Source organism: Heterocephalus glaber, unplaced genomic scaffold (assembly GCF_053883595.1).
Source record: "Heterocephalus glaber isolate CG9 unplaced genomic scaffold, H.glaber_assembly_v1.0 deba00001067, whole genome shotgun sequence".
Classification (NCBI taxonomy): domain Eukaryota; kingdom Metazoa; phylum Chordata; class Mammalia; order Rodentia; family Bathyergidae; genus Heterocephalus; species Heterocephalus glaber.
This window is the reverse complement of record NW_028258187.1, coordinates 6,608,162-6,626,296: the sequence shown is the minus strand read 5'-3', so window position 1 is coordinate 6,626,296 and position 18,135 is coordinate 6,608,162. Positions and strand designations below refer to the sequence as shown.

The following is an 18,135-nucleotide window of genomic DNA, read 5'->3' as shown; positions in this document are numbered from 1 at the left end:
GAAATACATCACTCCAAGGTCTTCTTGCCTTGAGGGTTTGCACTGAGAAGTCTGCTGTGATTCTGATGGGCTTTCCTTTGTATGTGATTTGTTTCTTTTCTCTCACTGCTTGTAGAATTTTGTTCTTCTGTTGGATTTCTGGAATCCTAACTATTATATGCCTATGTGTAGATTTTTTTTTTGATTAAGGTTAGCTGGAGTCCTATATGCCTCACTTATCTGTATGTCAAGCTCTTTTCCCCTCCTTGGGAAGTTTTCTGCCATCACTTCTGTGAAGTTTTTTTATGTCATCTGCACTCTCTCCTCTTTCTTCATTGACTCCAATCAGTCTTATGTTATTCTTCTTTGCATCGTCTAGCAGCTGCTGGATTGATTTCTCATGTTCCCTTACAGTTTTAAAGCAATTTTTCTTTTCCTCCTCACTAATTACAATCTTATCTTCTATATGTGAAATTCTATCTTCACATTGGTTCATTCTGCTGCACAGACTTTTGCTGGAGTTTTTAATCTCCTGGAAATCTGTTTGCATCTGTTTTATGGATTCCATTTGTTTCCTATGTTGGGATTCCATCATGTTCCTCAGATCCTCTATTTTTTATCTGTGTCCTCTCTAGATTTATTAATCATCTCTTGCACCATGAGCAAAATCTTTGCTGTTATCTGAGTAATTATTTCTGATTTCATTTTTCCCAGATCCTCTTTTGTTGCCAGTTCAAAGTGGTTGAGTATCAGATTGTTCCATCTCATTTCCCTTTGGGGTTGCTGTAGGTGATCTGGAAGTCTGTTTCTGAGGCTTGTTTATGTGTCTTCTCATTTCCATGGGGTGGGGGGAATGTGCCTCTGGCACCTGCGCAACTCACCTTCTCTGCCCTAGGAGCCTGGGATGGTGGCGGGGAGCTTCCTTCTAGGTGCTGGGACCGGCTCACCTTCTCTCTCAAGGGCTTACTCTTAAATGTGACTTTGGATTTTTTTTCTTGGAGATTATAAAATGCTTTCTTTGTTCTGTACTTCTGACAGTTTGATTACATCATGGTGAGGTTCTTTTCTGATTGTTTCTATTTGGGGTTTTTGGAGGATTCCTGTACCTGGACGTTCATACCTTTCCCAAGATTTGGGAAATTTTCTGCTGTTATTTCATTAAATACATTTTCTATGGCCTTAACGTTTATTTCCTCCCCTTTGGGTATGCCGATGATATGGCCATTTGATCTTTTAATGGTACCCTGAAGATTTGTGTGCAGTTTCCATTCTTTGTTATTTTTTAAGATTTCTGTCTGAACTTGCTGTTTCAAAAACCTGTCCTAGTGCTCCAATATCCTTTCTTCTGCTTAATCAAGTCTGTTGCTGAGGCTTTTGATTGAATTTTTTTCAGATTTATAGAGCTCTTCATTTTACCTATGATAAATTTTTCATTCATACCATGTATTGTCTTCCTATACTCTCTTAAATCTCATTGAGCTTTTAAAAATTCATCTTTGGATTCTTCTTGTGATTGTGGGAACGGTTTTTGTTTTTGGTCTTTTGAGATAGGTTGAACTTGAACTTGCTCTGTAGCCCAAGCTGGCCTACAACTTGGGCTCCTCTTGCTTGGCCTCTTAGTGCTGGAATTCTAGGCATGCACTGTGATGTTGGCTTTCCTTTGGATTCTTTTTCTGACATTCATCCACTTTGGTATCTTTGGAATCTATTACTAGAACGTTATAAACTTTAGGATGCATCATAAATGTATAGATATGCTATTGTATGAGATGGGTTCTTAGTAAGCAGCTTTCTCCTACAGATGTGTCTTCTCCTACTGATGTGTCTGGCGATCCATTAGTAGTGTGATGTTGTTTGTTTCCTGCTGAGGACCTTAGCATAATCTCCCTAAGCCTTTTTGGTCAGGATCCGTGAGTTAGGTGACCGCACACAGCACATCAGAGTTGGATGGAGACTCACTGCTCTGCAGATTGCACAAGAGTGGAGCTACCCTAACATCTCAGGTGGGTGTGGTATGGATGGCAGAGTGCATGTGGTCACTCCTGCAGTGGGGCCCCTGTGGGTTTCCCAGGCATGCTCGATGGCAGCTGTTGCTTGACTGGGTCTCTGTAGGGGAGGCTGCAGCAGTGACAAGGGCCCCGAAGCGCTTGTCCTTGGCCTGGGCCCTGCTGTGGGACCAGGTCTTCAGAGGGAGAGGACTGGAGATGCGCGGTCAGATAAAGGCCAGGGCCCGGATGCAGGGAGTGCATATGGGTGCAGATTCAGGAAGTGTTTCTGTTCCCCTCTGCCGCTACACTGGGCATGCTCACCATGGAGTGGGAGTCAGACATCAGAGGGGGCTGGGGCTCTGGGTGACTGTGAGGGGATTCCTCCCCCACTTCTTTAAATTGCAGTACTCGCCAGGCATTGAGCACGAGTGAGTGGCTCACAGCTGACCAGGTAAAATTCCCCTGGCTGCAGCAGTTTCTCCCAGTCCTTATGCTGGGGACAGGGCTGCAGCTGGGGGTCATGGCAGGGTCCCTCGGAAATGCCTTAGCCCCCTCCACACACAGATATATCAGGCACAGAGTCAAGCTGGGGAGCAGTGGAAACTCGAGCTCTTTCTCTTTAGTGACCCTTGGTCCTGAGCCTGCCCACTCCACAGTCTCCCCATCGGGCTCCCTGACCCACAGGTTCTGGTGGGTGCACCTTGTGTACCCCTCTGGGTGACACTGAACTAGCGAGGTGGACTCTCTGGCGTCCCAGAGATGGGACTATGCAGGGCTTTCTGACCCCTAGAGCAGTCCCTGTTCAGGCAATGGGTCCCCTCTGGGACAGTCCCCAGCTGCAGCACTCAGGGCTTCACCTGGAGACGGAATGAGTCCATCTCCGAAGCCACGCTGCAGTGCAGTTTTCAAGCCTCTAACCCAGTTAGGCTGCGAGCCTGCAAGGGCTGTGAATCTTCCAGTAGCTGGGATTTCAGGATCTGCGCTGACTGCTGGGACTCCCTCACCTGCACACCTGCCCCGGGAGATGCCCCTCCCTGGCTGCCAGCCGGAAGCAGGTGAGGGGCTATTTTGTTTCTCATCTCTGCTGGTGTCCAGGCGTCTGGACTTTACAAGGTTTCCTTTTCTCTCAGTGTTGTCCCAGGCCTCTACCTCAATACACATCTGCACACCTGTTGCTTTGTTCTCCTTTTCATGCATTTATCTTTTCAGTGTCTATTTTATACCAGAAGAACACAACGAAGTATCTACCCTGCTTACAAGCACCTGCAGTCACAACAGCAAACCAGTCCGTTCTCCCTACTAGGGGCAGCCCCGGAAGCTGAACCGTCCAGCGCCCTGGGATCCACTCACCAGTCCACTGCCGTGGCCCACGATGGTTTCCCACAGCGAGTCATCAAGGAGGACTTTCTTGTCTTGAATGTCCACGAGCTGGCTGGCGCTGTGGTGCAGGGAGCCCTGGGAACAGGCTCTGCTGATCTGGCTTTGACTGGGGATCCTCAGGACAGACACGCTCCGGCCGCTCCGGAGACTCGTGGGTGTCCCTGACCGAGGGATTCTGGTATCAGCTAATCCCTAAAGAGGAAGTCGTTGTGGGTGATTCACGTGGGGAAGATGGGCTTGGGCTGGGCAGGGAACTGCAACTCACACATGGTCTCCGAAGGGGAATGGCTGACTCCAGCCCTCCTGTGGCTCAGGCCTGAGCCCCGTGGCGGGGTTTCTGGCTCCCTCGCCTGGGGCGGCCAGCGCTTTTGGGGCCTGGGGCGCCCACGCACTGCTGCTCCAGCCCGTGTTCCCCGAGGGGAACCAGCCAGGCACCGCTGCCTGTCCACACCGACCTGCACGATGAGAACACCTCTTCCCACAGCGAAGAACAGCGTTCTCCTGGTCGCCCACTGAGTGAGCGCGGGTTGGACTTCACGTTAGGCGTCCGGGATTGGTATAGGAAACTGACTCCTCCCTCCCTCCCTCCCTCCCTCCCTCTCATTCATGATTGTTCCACAGTTTACAGGATTCCAGCCTCCCAAACCTGGTCTGATACTAACATTAACATCAGCAAGACAAAGTTACTTTTCAGACTCAGAATGGCCCTTAAGATAAACCCAGCTGCTCTAAACATGTGGGCTTCTGACTGAACTGTTCCAATCAGGAGAGGAGGCCTGCATCTCCATGGGTGATCAGCACTTCACGCAAGAGGCCATGCATCCATGCAGCATGCAGAGGTACCTCGAAGTGCATGGTGTAGCTCTTTAGGGTGACGCTGCTAGACACATCAGATATGTCAGCCACAGAGTCAAACTGAGAAAAAACGGGGTCATCAGTGCTTGTTTAAAACTGTTTTAAATAAATTCTTTGTGTTTCTCCAAACACAGCATAATCATATACACACACACACCCCCCGCCCCCACTCAGGATTTGCAATTAAACCCACCCGGTGAGTGGAGATTAACTGCACACTGTCCAAAGTTATGGCATTAGTTGTTTAGTTTTGTAGCAAATCAAAGCATCTCCAAATCGGTACTTAAACTACGAGTAAGACCACTCATGGCCTTAGCTGTACCGTGTGCCTCGTACCCTAGAAAAACGTCAATAAAATATAGAGCTCTGGTCTCTGGCACCTCTCGGCCTGCGTCTGTTCAGAGTGGAGAGGAGCCGTCTGGCAGTGAGTGCAGTGCACAAAGGGGCCTCACCTGGTCACCGGGCGGGTGTGCGGGACAGGCCAGCGGCACCGGGAAGGCCAGCGTGCAGGCGAGGGAAGGGCCTTGCACTCTGTGCGCACGTGCTCGTGCGCAGGCACGTCTCCTTGCCCCACCCGGATGACAAGCTCCTGTGGGACACTGCGTCGGCCAATCCGGCTCCTTCCTGTTCAGATGCTTCCCCCGGGGTCACCAAGGACTCTGAGCCCCTAATGCAAGGTCCCTTCTCCTTAGTGTGGCCAGCGGAGATCGAGCCCGCGCCCCGGGTCACAGCCCCGGCAGCCAGCGCCCCCCTCCCACACCGGCCCCCGGAAACGTGAGCCTCACACGGTGCTTGTGTGCTTCTCCCTGACGCTAGCCGTGCACAGGGCCAGGGGCTTCAGTCCTTTCCTCCGTCGTCTCGGGGGCGGGGACGGGGCTCCCCAACCGTGACCTCTGCCCGACTACTGTGGGAGTCGGGTGAGCAGGCGCCTCAGAGAGCCATGCACTCTCAGTGGCTTGGGCTGCCACGGCCGAGGACGGAATGAGCACTGTGGCCTTCCCTTCTCTTCCCTCTCCTTTTATTTTTGAGACAGGGTCTCAGTACGTAGTTCAGGCTGGAATTAAACCCACTATGTGGCCCAGCCTGGCCTCAAACTCCAAGTGATCCTCTTGGCCCAGCCTCCCGAGTGCTGGAACTACAGGTGTGCGCCAGCACGACTGGTCCTCCAGATATCACAGTCTGATAACCTCTAAACTTCCAGGCGGTTTCAACATACAACTCTTCTCCACTGTTCCCACTTACAATTAAAGAGCAGAAAAACTCATCCCTGGTTATTTATGCATTAAAGTCCCTTTTGGAATAAAAAGAAAAAAAAAATCACTAACCCTCTGGCTCCATGGAATCATCGGATTTCCCGGGATAAGGCTGGTGGCAATGCTGTTGGGTTTGGTGCTGTGGGCATGCTAAACACATGCTCGGTCAATGCGCTACACCCCCATCAGTAGGGTTTTTTGTTTCAGTAATGGGGATTGAACTCAGGACCTTGTGCTTGTGAGGCAGGTGCAGCACCACTGAGCTACATCCCCGGCCCTAATAGGGGTTTTTAAGGCTTCCAGGTGGACTCTGCTGTGAGGAAGCCATGCTAGGGCGAGACCCCTGTGGTCCTCACATTTAGTGGCACAGAGCTGTCTTCTAGATCCTTGCTACTATGACTGGAGACATCTGCCCCCAAGAGAAAAGCCAGTCACAGCAACAGGGCAAGGGCCACCCCTTTCCATACGCACCACTGGGGTTTCCCCCGAAGGGTAGGCATTCAAAGGCGACATCCTCTTCTGAAAGGGCACCAAGGGGGGCCTCTCTCGGATGTATGGCTCCCTGTGGATTTTTCTCTGTAGTATCAGGGACAGAAAAATGGCCAATAAGATCAAGCCCAGCACCGCCAGTAACACGATGAACCACAGCTCGCTGTAGAATTCTCCGCTTTTGCTCCCGGAGCCCCTCTTTCCTCCAGGAGTTGTCAGCACCAGACCTTCATAAGGCAGAGGAAGAAAAGGAAGAGGTTATTTCAGAAGGCGATGTTGGCATCTTGCACCCTGGCATCTGTTAGTAAAGCAGGAGGGAGGGAAGCTGTGTTCACCCTTGTGTGCGGGCGGGGTAAGGGCTAAAGGTCTCCCGGATTATACAGCAGCTAACAGGCCTTGCTGAGACTCCTGGCACTGCTGTTTGGGGGTGGAAATAACTACTACCCTGCCATGCTTCTGGACAAGACAGCTGGGCATGCAGCTTTTAGAGTAAACCTAAAGTAACCCCGACGGAGTCTCATTTCTCAGCCGTGTGCCGGGAGCCAAGTCCTTTCCTAAGCTGTGGGTCAAGGCTGCAGAGCTGCCTACACCCAAGGTCCCTGCACTAATCAACAGCCGCTGCATTCCTGAGTTCTGTGCATGCTCAATTTGAGACTTCAGACCCCACTTTCCATTGCGAGGCCAGCAGCCTGTGCTCACTACCATGTTGTCATTACAGGTATTGGTCCGGTCCGTGGCCTCTCTGGGAAACAGATAAAGGTCTGCAAACCACCAGTCAAGTGCACTGGGAGTGCGTCCCATGGAAATAAATCTTTCAGCAGTGGGACCACTTACCCTTGATTTCTGCTCATGTTTGAAGGTCTATAGGGTTCTCTGCACATCATGCAGAAGTAGCTCATGTTTAATAAACGTTTACCCTGAGCCAGGTCCTACGCCAAGGGCCAAAGGAGGGACCGCAGCAGGAATCTCAAGCCTTGTGCACAGGGCCTGGTGTTAGGGTTTAGACCTGGAATGAATCCACAAAGCCTCATGCTGCAGAGGCACAGGTTTGGGAAGGCGGTTGGCTCATGCGGACCCTGTGGTGGATTTGTCCACTGTGGTGCGCTGGCAGGGTCGGTAGTGTCACTGGGGCGTGTCCTGGAAGGTATCTCCCTCCCTGGCTCCTCCCTCTTCCCTTTGCTTCCTGGTCCCCATGACCTGAGTGGCTGTCCTCCGCCAGACCCACCGACCCTTCTACTGAACCATGGGGTGTAAATGTGAGCCGAAAGAAGGACCCCTTTCCTCATTTAAATTGTGGTGTCAGTTGCGAGAAACAGACTAAGCCAGGAAAACCCGGATGAACCAGAGCCGAACTGGGGTCACTGCGGGACAGTGTCAAGGGGGCTGACAGTAGGAGGGCCCTCAGAGGTCTGCGTCCACTCAGCCTCGTGCTGGGTCCAGCTCCGAAGCCTGGGCAGCTCACTGAGCCGCCACTCAGGGTGGCAGGGACTGAGAGCCAGAGAGCCGCCCTCAGAAGGCACATGCCAGAGGCAGGAGGACAGGCAGATGCAGGTGCACCATCTGCTCACTCTGCCTGCTCACTCACCGGGCAAACATCCCTAAGGGCAGCATCCCAGGGCCTTCATGGGCCTGAGAGCTCCACACACACATGCCTGGGGAAGGAGGGAGGGGAGAGTTCGAAATCGGGGAAGTATCAAAGGGAGCAAGAAGAGGGGTGGCTGAGACTAAAGTTATAGCTCCATGGGAGGAGGGGGGAGGGGGAGGGACAGGGACACTTCTCTGCGAACCCTAATTCTGGCCAAGTCGAGGGTGGAAGAAGTCACTTTGACTCCATGGGCCCCTGCTTCCTTGCTCTGGAATGAAGATTTGCAGTCAAAGCTCTACTCAAGCTCAGCAGGAAGGAAATCCTCTTACTAGGAACCAATGTGCCAATCTGTGTTGATTGATTCAGAGCACAGCAACCTTGGTTACAGCACAGAGAAGCTGAGTCTCCTGTGTGCGTGGCAGGGCTGGGACTCAGGGAACTTATGGGTGGCTCAGGCCCGGCTGGGAGCCCCTAGGCGTGGAGGGCAGCACACCTGAGGGAAGCCTCAGAAGGGAAATGAGGTCCCTGCCTGGGTTCTGCTCAGAGGTGGCCCCCAGGCAAGGGAGCAGGAGGGTTTCAGAAGTCCTATCATAAAAATTAAAGCTGACTCTGGGTATGGTGGGCAGCACCTCTTGGAATCCGCACAGAGCTCAGGCTCCAGACCCAAGGGCTGCACCCTGCTCAGCAGGGGACACTCTCATGTTCAGGAGTTGACTGCAGATGTCTCCTCTTGGCCCAAATCAGGATGCTGTTGCTGTGTCCCATCCCCTTTTCTTTGCAAAGTGCCCTTTCCCTTTAAAGGGGTGCACCCAGGCCTCAAATGGGAGGTTCACGGTTGGCATGGAGCTCCAGGCCTGCGCCTCGACTCCAAAGGGAACCCAGCACCCCCACAGGCAGTGTCAGAGTACAGGTTCCTTCCCAGGGTCACACAGGGCATGGCATTGGCCACACGGTCCCCTGCCTTGGAATCATTGCAGCACTCACCGGAAGAGTAGACTCCTCAGCCCCCTATTCTTGATCTCTACCAGGGCAGAGGAAACTATAATAAACAAGCAGAGTCAAGAGGGAAACCGAACTGGACTTGTCATCCTCTCAACTCACTGCAGAACATCCCCAGATGGATTCCTGGGACCCCCCACCCCATTGTCCCCTTCTGGAAACCCTGGAGCTGCTAAGGGATTACCAGTAAAGTCTTCTCTCCCTCACAGCTGCTGTTAAATAATATGAGATCAACTACATGGGAGGAAAAGTGTCAGGTATTGCATGAAACTTTATATGGCACCTGGACATGTAAAGTCGGGAAATAGAATTATATTTTACAGACTGAAACTGTTTTTGAGAATTACATTATCTCACCCATTTTTCAGTATTTGGGACATGTTTATTTTCCATAAAAGCATACATGCATACTAATTTGATATAACATTAATTACTAGAATTTAAAATAGAGTATGTGTCTCAAATTTGTTCTAATAGAAAAGATTTGCCATTTTTCTAATTTGCCCTTTGAAATTATAAAATAGCGCATTAGATTCAGAGATTATGGTTAGAGCTAAATTTAAAAGATGTTCTTTAATTTATAATTTCATCTCTTCAGCTAAATTAGTTGGAATTAATAGTAAGTCATAATATTTTATAAAGAATACAGACAAATGTCCCCAATTCACCATTTTGGGCTCTGAATCCAGAATATTATTAGAATCAGTATAAATTGGCAGAATATTTTCTCCCTTCCTTTGATCTCCTTCTGCTGACTTCATTTATAAATCACTTTTTGTGTACACCAAGTTTTAAAACAGGATTTATGGGCAGGAGAGAAGATTGTCAGATTTTTCTAGTCATTCCACATTTATAATTCAATGGGCTTGGAATTATAAAAGCATATTTTTACTTTGCTAACTCCTTGCCTAATGTAAGTTCTGTGAGGACTTAAAAAAGAAACTTTTAACACCTAACACCATTCCCTCCATAAAGTCAGCACAACCATATGAACACAGGCGTGCATAAACAAATGCAGATTTCCTAGGGAAAATGAGTAGGTGCTACCACAAATACGAGTTAATTCCAGGCATGGCAGTACATGGCTGTTATCCCAGCATTTGTGAGACTCAGGCAGAAGGATTGCTGTGGGTTCAAGGCCAGCCTGGGCTACATTGTAAGACCCTGTCTCAGAAACAAACAAACCAACAAAAAATAAGTTAAATGCATACCAAATCCACTAGAGGTGTCATATTGGATCAATGGTGTCTTAACACTTCCTACATCTGTAGTGCAGGTGACCTGGAAAAAGAAGGCTAGACAAAAGAAAAAACTGATAAATGACTCATTCAACATTGAAAACTACAGGGCTTACTTTTAAAAGAGCAATGTGTCCTACCATGAAATATCTGAAAATACCATTTCAGAGCAAGTTGTGAGGTTTTGCCTAACGCCAGTTTGGATGTTAAATATCCCCCAAAGGCTTAGCATGGCATTATGGGAGACAGTGGCACCTTTAAGAGGTGGAGCCTAATGAGAGGACTTTAGGTCATTGCATATGTGGCCTTAGAGCCAGAATAAACCTTTTCTCTTAATAAGCTGATTATTTCAGCTATTTGCTACAATGACAGAATGCTAACACCTAACATTCAAATTTATTTCTGATGAAAAAGATATAACACCATATCCATAAGTAAAAGAGCTAAAGAATATTAGGGCCTTTGCAGCAAAAGAATTGTCAGGAGAAAAGGATAGAAGGCAAAGTATATTTTAATCTGCATATAGTCCAAGTCTGTTCTTTTAAATCTATCAGGTGTGCCTCCTACTAAGTGTCCAGAATTTCGTACTTAACAAGAGAGCTCAAAAGGAATGTTAAAAATTGCATGATCAAAATTTCTCTTGCAAAAGCCAGGAATGTGACTCTTCTCAGGTCACACAGATGGCCAGAGGCCTGGCCAGGTAGAGCACAAATCTTCCAACTGTCAGGCCACCTTCCCATCACAACCTGCTGGCTAGGTGACCAGGAAATGTAACCGTGAATGTGTACACCTGAATCACTGGGAGATGTTATCGTTAAGTTTCAAATACTATAAAGGTAATGCTGGAGCTTGCTCTCTTTCAGTGAAACAAAATAGTATTTGCAAGTAAACAACAACAAAAATTGTACAAACCCAGACTGCTTAGCTTAGAATGATTCCATATCTATTGGTCCTGGGGCCATGCTGGTTACTAGAAATTCTGTAATAACATGTAAAGTTTTTTCTCACTTTAATTTAAAAGCCAAGATTGGGGGGCTGAGGAGGGAGAATCATAAGTTTGATCCCAGCCGGGGCAACTTAGTGACTTAATGAAACCCTGTCTCAAAATAAAAAATCAAAACAAAGGACAGGACATACAGCTCAGTGGGAAGGCTGTGTGTTCAATCTCCAGTACTGCAAAAAGGACAGAGGAAAATGACATGCAATTAAGGAAGGGAAGATCCTGAGGTTGAAGAAACCCCTTAGTGCAGGCTCTCAAAGAGGTCAAAGTCAATAAAATGAATTGTTTTAGGATAATCAACGACTACCTGTGAGTGCTACTTCTTTTGTGAGCTAAACCTGTCATGTTTCTTCCCAGGGACACTTAAGTCCCAGGAGGCAGCACCCTCCTGGAAGTGCACAGTCACTGCAGTGTTCCAGGCTGCAATGGGAAGAGAACCTCACGGCCTCTGAGCTGTACTTTTCCATGAGAAGCAGCCACTTAAACCAAGGGATTTGAACAGCAAGCACTGCTAGTCCCCTTTCAGATTTAACCTCAAATCAAGCTAGGGAGCAGAGCTCCTTGTCCCCTGAGCAGTGGGAGTCAGACACTAACTTTTGTGTGCTCTCCTGGGTATGTGGAGGGTGGTGTCAAGACCGCTGTAGATGTGCTGCCCCCCATCGGTCACCACGTATTCCTTGAGCGGGCCATTCAGGAGGAAGGTGCCTCTCCAGTCCAGGCACACCATAGACACGTTGCTGTCCACAGAAAACGGCACCTGGAACTGAGGCACTGCTGGGAGAAATGCACACAAACTAGAAATGTTCATCTCGCAGGAGTGCAGAAGTGTGCACTTCTATTTTGGGGGTACTATGAGCAAAAATAAAACAAAACAAAATACCAGCATTACTGGAACCCATAAAAGAACTGGTATTGGTCCTGGAAAGAAAACTGATAGGAACATGGGAAATGTTTTTTCAGCAACTTTGTACCCGCTTTCCAAAAAAGAAAAATCAATAGCAAGTGGTGTTTTATAAATACAGCCATTAACACACAATGGATCTGCTCGCCAACATAACCCTGGAGCTCATATTTTGTTGCCTTTTCCCTGTTTTAACAGGTAAAGTGTCCTTAACACTGTTATCTACAGTATATAGCTATTTTTCATATCAAATCAATATTTATTGCTACAAAGCCCCAAGGACTAGATGAAGTTAATATATTTTATTTCTCCAAACCAAACTGCTTAGATGGTGAATTATGTCCTTTTGCCACCCATTTATTTTTAAAGCTTTTTCTTGAACCATTCGTTTGTTTTCCAAGATAGTTAAAAAGCCTTTGCAAACAGCAATTCAAGTATAATAATTCATTGCCCTGACTAATCAATCAATACCATAGTACATTAGTATATAATAAAGCTCAGGTCTCCTAAGTATTATATCTGATACAGAAGCAACTCTGCATTTTACAGGCGTGTTCACATTTTTCAGCTCCTTACTAAAACAAAACAAAACAAAAATCTCTAACTGGGGCTCATCTTCGAGCAAATAATTTTTGTAGAAACAAATGAGGGATACCATATCATTTTGTTGAGTCAGAAGTGATTTATTTCATGAGATCTTGTTTTCTCCAAAGTAATCAATACCTCTGTGAAAGCATAAGATCCATCTACATACTAAATTGGCTTTTAAGAAATGAAAGGAGTGGTGAAAATAAATTGCATATCAGTTCTTTCTTTAAAACAATAAATCCATCTGGTAAGAAATATAACAAAGTGAGAAAAAATCATGTTTTTGTAACCAAAAGATTAACCCTTTAAGACATATGATTCTTACCTTCCAAGATAAAATATTTTTATGTAGTCATAAGAATAACTTTCTGGAAATACCAAGACAAAAGTTATCAAGCCCTCTTTAAGTTTCTGTAAATTTCCAACACTAACTCTGCCTAGTATCACAAGAGAACACAGGATTGTATTTGTTTGTAGCTTCCCTCTGTCATTTTAACAAGTTTCCATTGTTCCCTGTGTCAAAAGAGTACTAAAAAGAAAAAGCTTGCAATGGTATGAAAATACATAGAATTTTGACTTGTAGGATTTGTGGGCTTTCTTGAGGGAAAACAGCACACAGTCAGAATAACGAGGAGCATGGATTTATGCAACCTCCTCAGAGGGGACTGAGAAAATAGTAAGAGCTGCTATGCTCTTAGCACGACTAGTTTATTTCACTTAATCCTCCAGAAGATCTGCTAAAGATTGGTTCTTAATTTTTCACAGGAGGAAACGTTCAGAGAGACCAAATATCCTGAAGAATGTCAACCTGGTAAGAAACCAAGGATCTGAACCTAGACTTGCTCAACTTTAAAGCCCACAGTGGTGGTTGGGTTGAAGTGTCAACCTGATAGGCTTTGGGATCTGCCCTGGGAGTTGGTGAAGCACATTTCTGGGTGGATCTGGGGGGTCATGGAGCTATGACCTTGGGGTCTGTATCTGATCTCTCCCTCCTTCCCTCTCCTCTGGTATCGTCCTCCTGCTCTGCTTCCTGGCCACCATGAATTAAGCATTTCTGCTGCACCACATTCTTCTCCCATGATACTCCTGCCTTGGAGCCAATTAACCATGGACTGAATCCTCTGAGATCGTGAACCAAATTAAACCTCTCCTTACTTGAGCTGTGGGTGTTGGGACTTTTGTGGGAAAGCTGACTAATGTACTTATATTGCTTTGTTATAGTCCACACACAGTTATTTAAAGAGTACAATTTACTGACTCACCAGTGCTTACTCTCCAGTTGTATGTTGAAGTTGCTTCATCCTCCATTGTTAATGTCAAGAATTTTGTTCCTGATTTTACTGTGAAGGATTTTAGTTTTTGACTATTTAGTATGATGTTGGCTGTTGGTTTTTCATAGATGGCTTTTATCAGATTGAGGTAGAGACCGTCTATTACAATTTTTATAGGGTTTTTATCATAAATGTGTGTTAGATTTTGTTGGTTTTTCTGCATCTATTGGGATGATCATATGTTTTTTGCCCTTAGCTCTATTGTTATAGTGTATTACACTGATTGATTTGCATATGTTGAATCAGGGTATCTTCCCCAAAGAATTAAATGAATCATCCCACAGTGATATATGTGCACCCATGTTCACAGCAGCACCATTTGTAATAGCTAAAACTTGGAAACAGCCCAATTGCCCATCAACTGGAGACTGGATAAAGAAAATGTGTTTTTTTAAAATAAAATGGAGTACTACTCAGCCATAAAAATGAGAAATTAGAGACATTTATAGCTAAATGGATGCACATTGAGGTGATACTCTTAAGTGAAATAAATAGGACACACGTGTAAATACCGAATAGTTTCTCTACTGTGAGAAACTGAAAGTATAAATAAGGACTAAAATGTATAATAGATAATGTGAAATAGGAAGAAAAGGGGCAAAGAGGAAGGGGAAGTAGGAGGGGTAGGGGAAAGGAAAGAAGGGAATGGAATTAATATGAGAAAAGAAAAAAAAATGGAAACAAAGTCTATGTGAATAGGGAGGGATGGAGGGGTTGAAGGGAGGGCAGGGAAAGGGGGAAAAATAAGAACCAAGAGAGATTATGTAAAGGTGCAAATTTCCAATGATGAATGTCGTTATATTGTATACCTAAAATGTACCAATAAAATTCATTTTAAAAAAGAATTTTGTGAGGCAGCTGTTAGACCTAGCTATTTTTAAACATTAAATTATATAAATGTGATGGTATTCAAGTAATAGTCAAAGTTCATAACTTTTCACTACTTCTTTACATGTTATTGTTACCAATGCACTCGAAGTTATTTTTTCTGTTCTCTGTGCTGCCATGTTGGTGACTGGAATAATGTACTCCATAACGGCGGAGTACTTACACCATGGGAACTGGCAGGGGCTTCAAATGAGGACTCCTTTCTTCAGCTAGCCAGGTTTAAACATCTATACCATGCCTCTCCTCTCCACTGGAGGGTAACTGGGGAGAGGGGCTGAAGTGTTCCTGCTTCTCCAAACCCTTTGCTGAGTGTACATGTGATCACATCGAATATAAAACTTCATGCACTATTTTTAGACTATCTTCTTGTTTGTATTCTGTCCAGTAGGCTAACAATAGTACTCACTCACAGGTTTGTGGTAAACATTATTTCTAGAATTCTTAAACAGTGCTAGGAACAACCAAGTCTTCTCTAAATTTGACCTGACCCTAACACCCTGCAGGCCACAATGCTGCTGGACACGTTAAGGTCCTTCTGTGAGGCATTAGACTTCAATAGATGTATATTTCTTATGTTTAATAAACAGTACAATGTTTAGCTGGGTATCATAGTGCATGTCTATTATCCCAGGTACTCAGGAGACTGAGGCAGGAGGATTGCAAATCCAAGGCCAGACTGGGCAACTTAGCAAGACCCTATCTCAAAAAACAAACAGTGCTGGGGATGTAGTTCATTAGTAGAATATCCATGGATTTGGTCCCCAGTACTGCAAAAGCTATAATGTTTAATGGCAAATAGAGTATTTTAGGAGAAATTATAATATGATACAATCTTTCCAAAAAGCCATTTTGCAATAAGCATCCAATGCTTTAAAATTCTTGATGCAGTAAATTTCATTTATCAAATTTAACAAAGTCATAAGACATTCAAATAAAAATTGGCCTTGTCATGTTGATTAAAAAAAACTACCAAAAAGAACCAAAATGCCCCACCAGTTCATAGATGGAATATTACACCACTGTTATCCTTGATTGTTAAAGAGTTTTTAATATTATGGAAAATAAAAATATAATGTCACATTCAAAAGTAGATTATGCAATTTTTATTATAGTGTGATGTCAACCATGTAATACAAATTATGAAAATAAAGGGACTAAAAGACTTGATTTTGGTGACATGTTACAGCAGTTGCTTTAGGGCAGTGGGATTATAGGGGGATTTACCTTATGCTCATGTGACCCCCTCACCCAGAAGGGCCCTGGGCTTATTCTGCTACTTCACTGTTGGTGTCTTGGAATTCCTAGTGATTTTGAACATATTTTCATTTTCCAGTGGTCCCCACAAATTACGTAACTGGGCTGAGAAGAACTTATTTCATTCTTAATACTTTCTGTATTTATCATTTTTATACAATGGACATACATACCTCATAAAACCTGAAGCTAATTTATAAAAAATTAATTAGTTGCTTAAAAATTAATTAGTTTACTGCCTGTTTCTGTGTTTAATTGCCTGTGTGCTTTTCCTGACAGTGTCATGCCTCTATGCTTTCTGGAAATGCTAGGGATGATGTCATATAATTTGAAAAGAGAGTGACAAAACTTTAAAAAATGGCTATATGCATTTGCCCAATTTTTTTCTTTCTATTCATTATTTAACTTCCTCTAAGCTAGTTTTCAACAATGCAGGAAAAATCTTCCTAAATTTGCCTTTCACCTCCATATTCCCATACCCTATGGACGTTTTTGGCTAATAGTCATTTTTGTCAATGTCTCAATAGCATTTCACATCACTGATCCTCTATCAATCTCATATAAAAACTGTTTTCCCTACTTTTTATGGCAAGCCTCTGCTGGCTACCCTCCTATCTCTGTGGCTGAATTGGTCAGCTTTCCTGTTGCTGGGAAAAATACCTGGCACCCACAACTTAAAGCTGGAGAGGTGTATGTGGCTCCTGGTTTCAGACGACTCAGTCCATGGTTCCCTTCCAGGCAGAGACATCATGGCAGAGGGGCTTGGGAGAGGAGTGCTGCTCACCCCATGCAGTCTGGAAACGGCACAAGAGAAGAGTGCCAGAAAGGGAGGGGTCAGGGACCAGATGTAGATAAACCCCAAGGCCAGCCCTCCATGACCCACCTGGACACCTGGAAGTGGCTCCCAAGCCAATCGCCTTGACATTGAGTTTGACCATCACACAGGCTGGTGGTGGCGGCCACTGGTACTCACGTTCTGTGTGAGTGAGGAAGTGGATCCACTCAGAAGCCTTGCTGCCCGCCTCGTTGTGCACCACCACTCTGAGCAGGTAGGCAGTGTAAGGCTGGAGGCCCGTGAGGCTGGCTCTAAGCCCTGGTCCTCTGTACTTTGTCTCTGCTTGGCTGGGAGCACAGGGGAGGGCTGAATCTGGAGAGCAGGCCACGGACAGCTGGAGCTCATAGCTGGACGAAGAGTGGACAGGAAAGAAGACAGGGCATTGGGATCAGCATGGCCCCCTTTAACATCTGCTTAGCTTTTTGGAAAGATGTTTCGTTTTCATGGAGCTACAAGCTTGGTAAGATCTGCATTTTTAGGAAACCACTCTCAGACACAGTGCATGAAGACTGCAGTCACAGAGAAATGCAGAAGGCACCATGCATGCTGGGGTGGCCTTCCACCCAGGTGCTGGACATTTTCATTGGTTGAGAGATGTGTCTCATTCAAAAAGAAGGTGGCAAAATACTCTCCTCTGTGTAGCATAAGGAAACATTTTCCCTCCAGATTATTTTGAGAAAAGTACTTTCTTTGCTCTCTCAAACAGTGACTCATTAGGACATCTTACACCTGATCAGGGCCATTCTGATTGAACCACAAAGGTTTCTTACGGTCCATGAAAGGTCTATGGGAAGCGTGATTTTGAGATCCAGGAGGAGCAGCAGATTCCTTTATTCATTCACTGATTTGGAGCTGAGGTTGGAGCCACCTCAAGCCCAGTGGAGCACACTGTTTTGGTGAATATAAACACTTCGCATGTTCTTTCTTATTTAAAGATGACTTAGCTGTGCTCCTCTGCCCTGAATGGATTTCTGGATGAGGACAGTGCACAGGACATTAGGACGCGGGTGACCCTGCATCTCTGATGAGCCAGCCCTCCCCAGAGAGTGCTGGGCGGGCAGCCCTCTGTCTGCCCGCATGCTGCCTTTGCGGATTCGCCCCTCCTGCCGAGCGAGCCACTCATACCTTCGAAGGACACCGTTGGGAAACAGGGGGCGCCGCCACTGGACGGAGGCCCTCCTGGAGCCCAGCTCCTGGAGGCGGGGAGCGGACAGGCTGGAGGGCGGAGCGGGGCGCGTCCTCAGCTTCGCCGTAGGCCCAAGGCTGCAACAGTGGGAGCAGGTGCAGGCCTCCACCCCGACGGCATAGGCCGTGGAGGGATGCAGGTTGTGAAGGGTCTGCTGGGTGGCCGTGCCTTCCGACAGCTGGGAGGAAAGAAGGGGAGAGGTCACAGTCACACGAACGTCTACGGCCCAGCTTCCTACTACGGAGTCCCCTGCAGCCGGGCACCGACCCCACTTCACCTGCAAGGAGTTGCCGTGCTGGCACACCCAAGGAAAAGGCTAGGGGTACTACAGCAGAAGGCACGATACTGCCTGTCACCTACTGCTGTGGAGAGGCACTAGGAAGTGG

General features: G+C 46.3%; 1 protein-coding gene across 1 annotated transcript in view; it reads right to left on the bottom strand.

The window, feature by feature from the left end:
* Ush2a (usherin) overlaps window positions 1–18,135 on the bottom strand; it is a 692,185-nt gene that overhangs the window by 9,473 nt on the left and 664,577 nt on the right. Inside the window, exons 65-70 of the mRNA XM_013066500.3 lie at window positions 17,689–17,927; window positions 16,702–16,910; window positions 11,361–11,537; window positions 9,740–9,823; window positions 5,927–6,171; window positions 3,318–3,539 (exon numbers count right to left, since the gene is read on the bottom strand). Of these exons, the coding sequence (XP_012921954.2) occupies window positions 3,318–3,539; window positions 5,927–6,171; window positions 9,740–9,823; window positions 11,361–11,537; window positions 16,702–16,910; window positions 17,689–17,927 (1,176 nt within the window). The remainder of the gene's footprint in view (window positions 1–3,317; window positions 3,540–5,926; window positions 6,172–9,739; window positions 9,824–11,360; window positions 11,538–16,701; window positions 16,911–17,688; window positions 17,928–18,135) is intronic.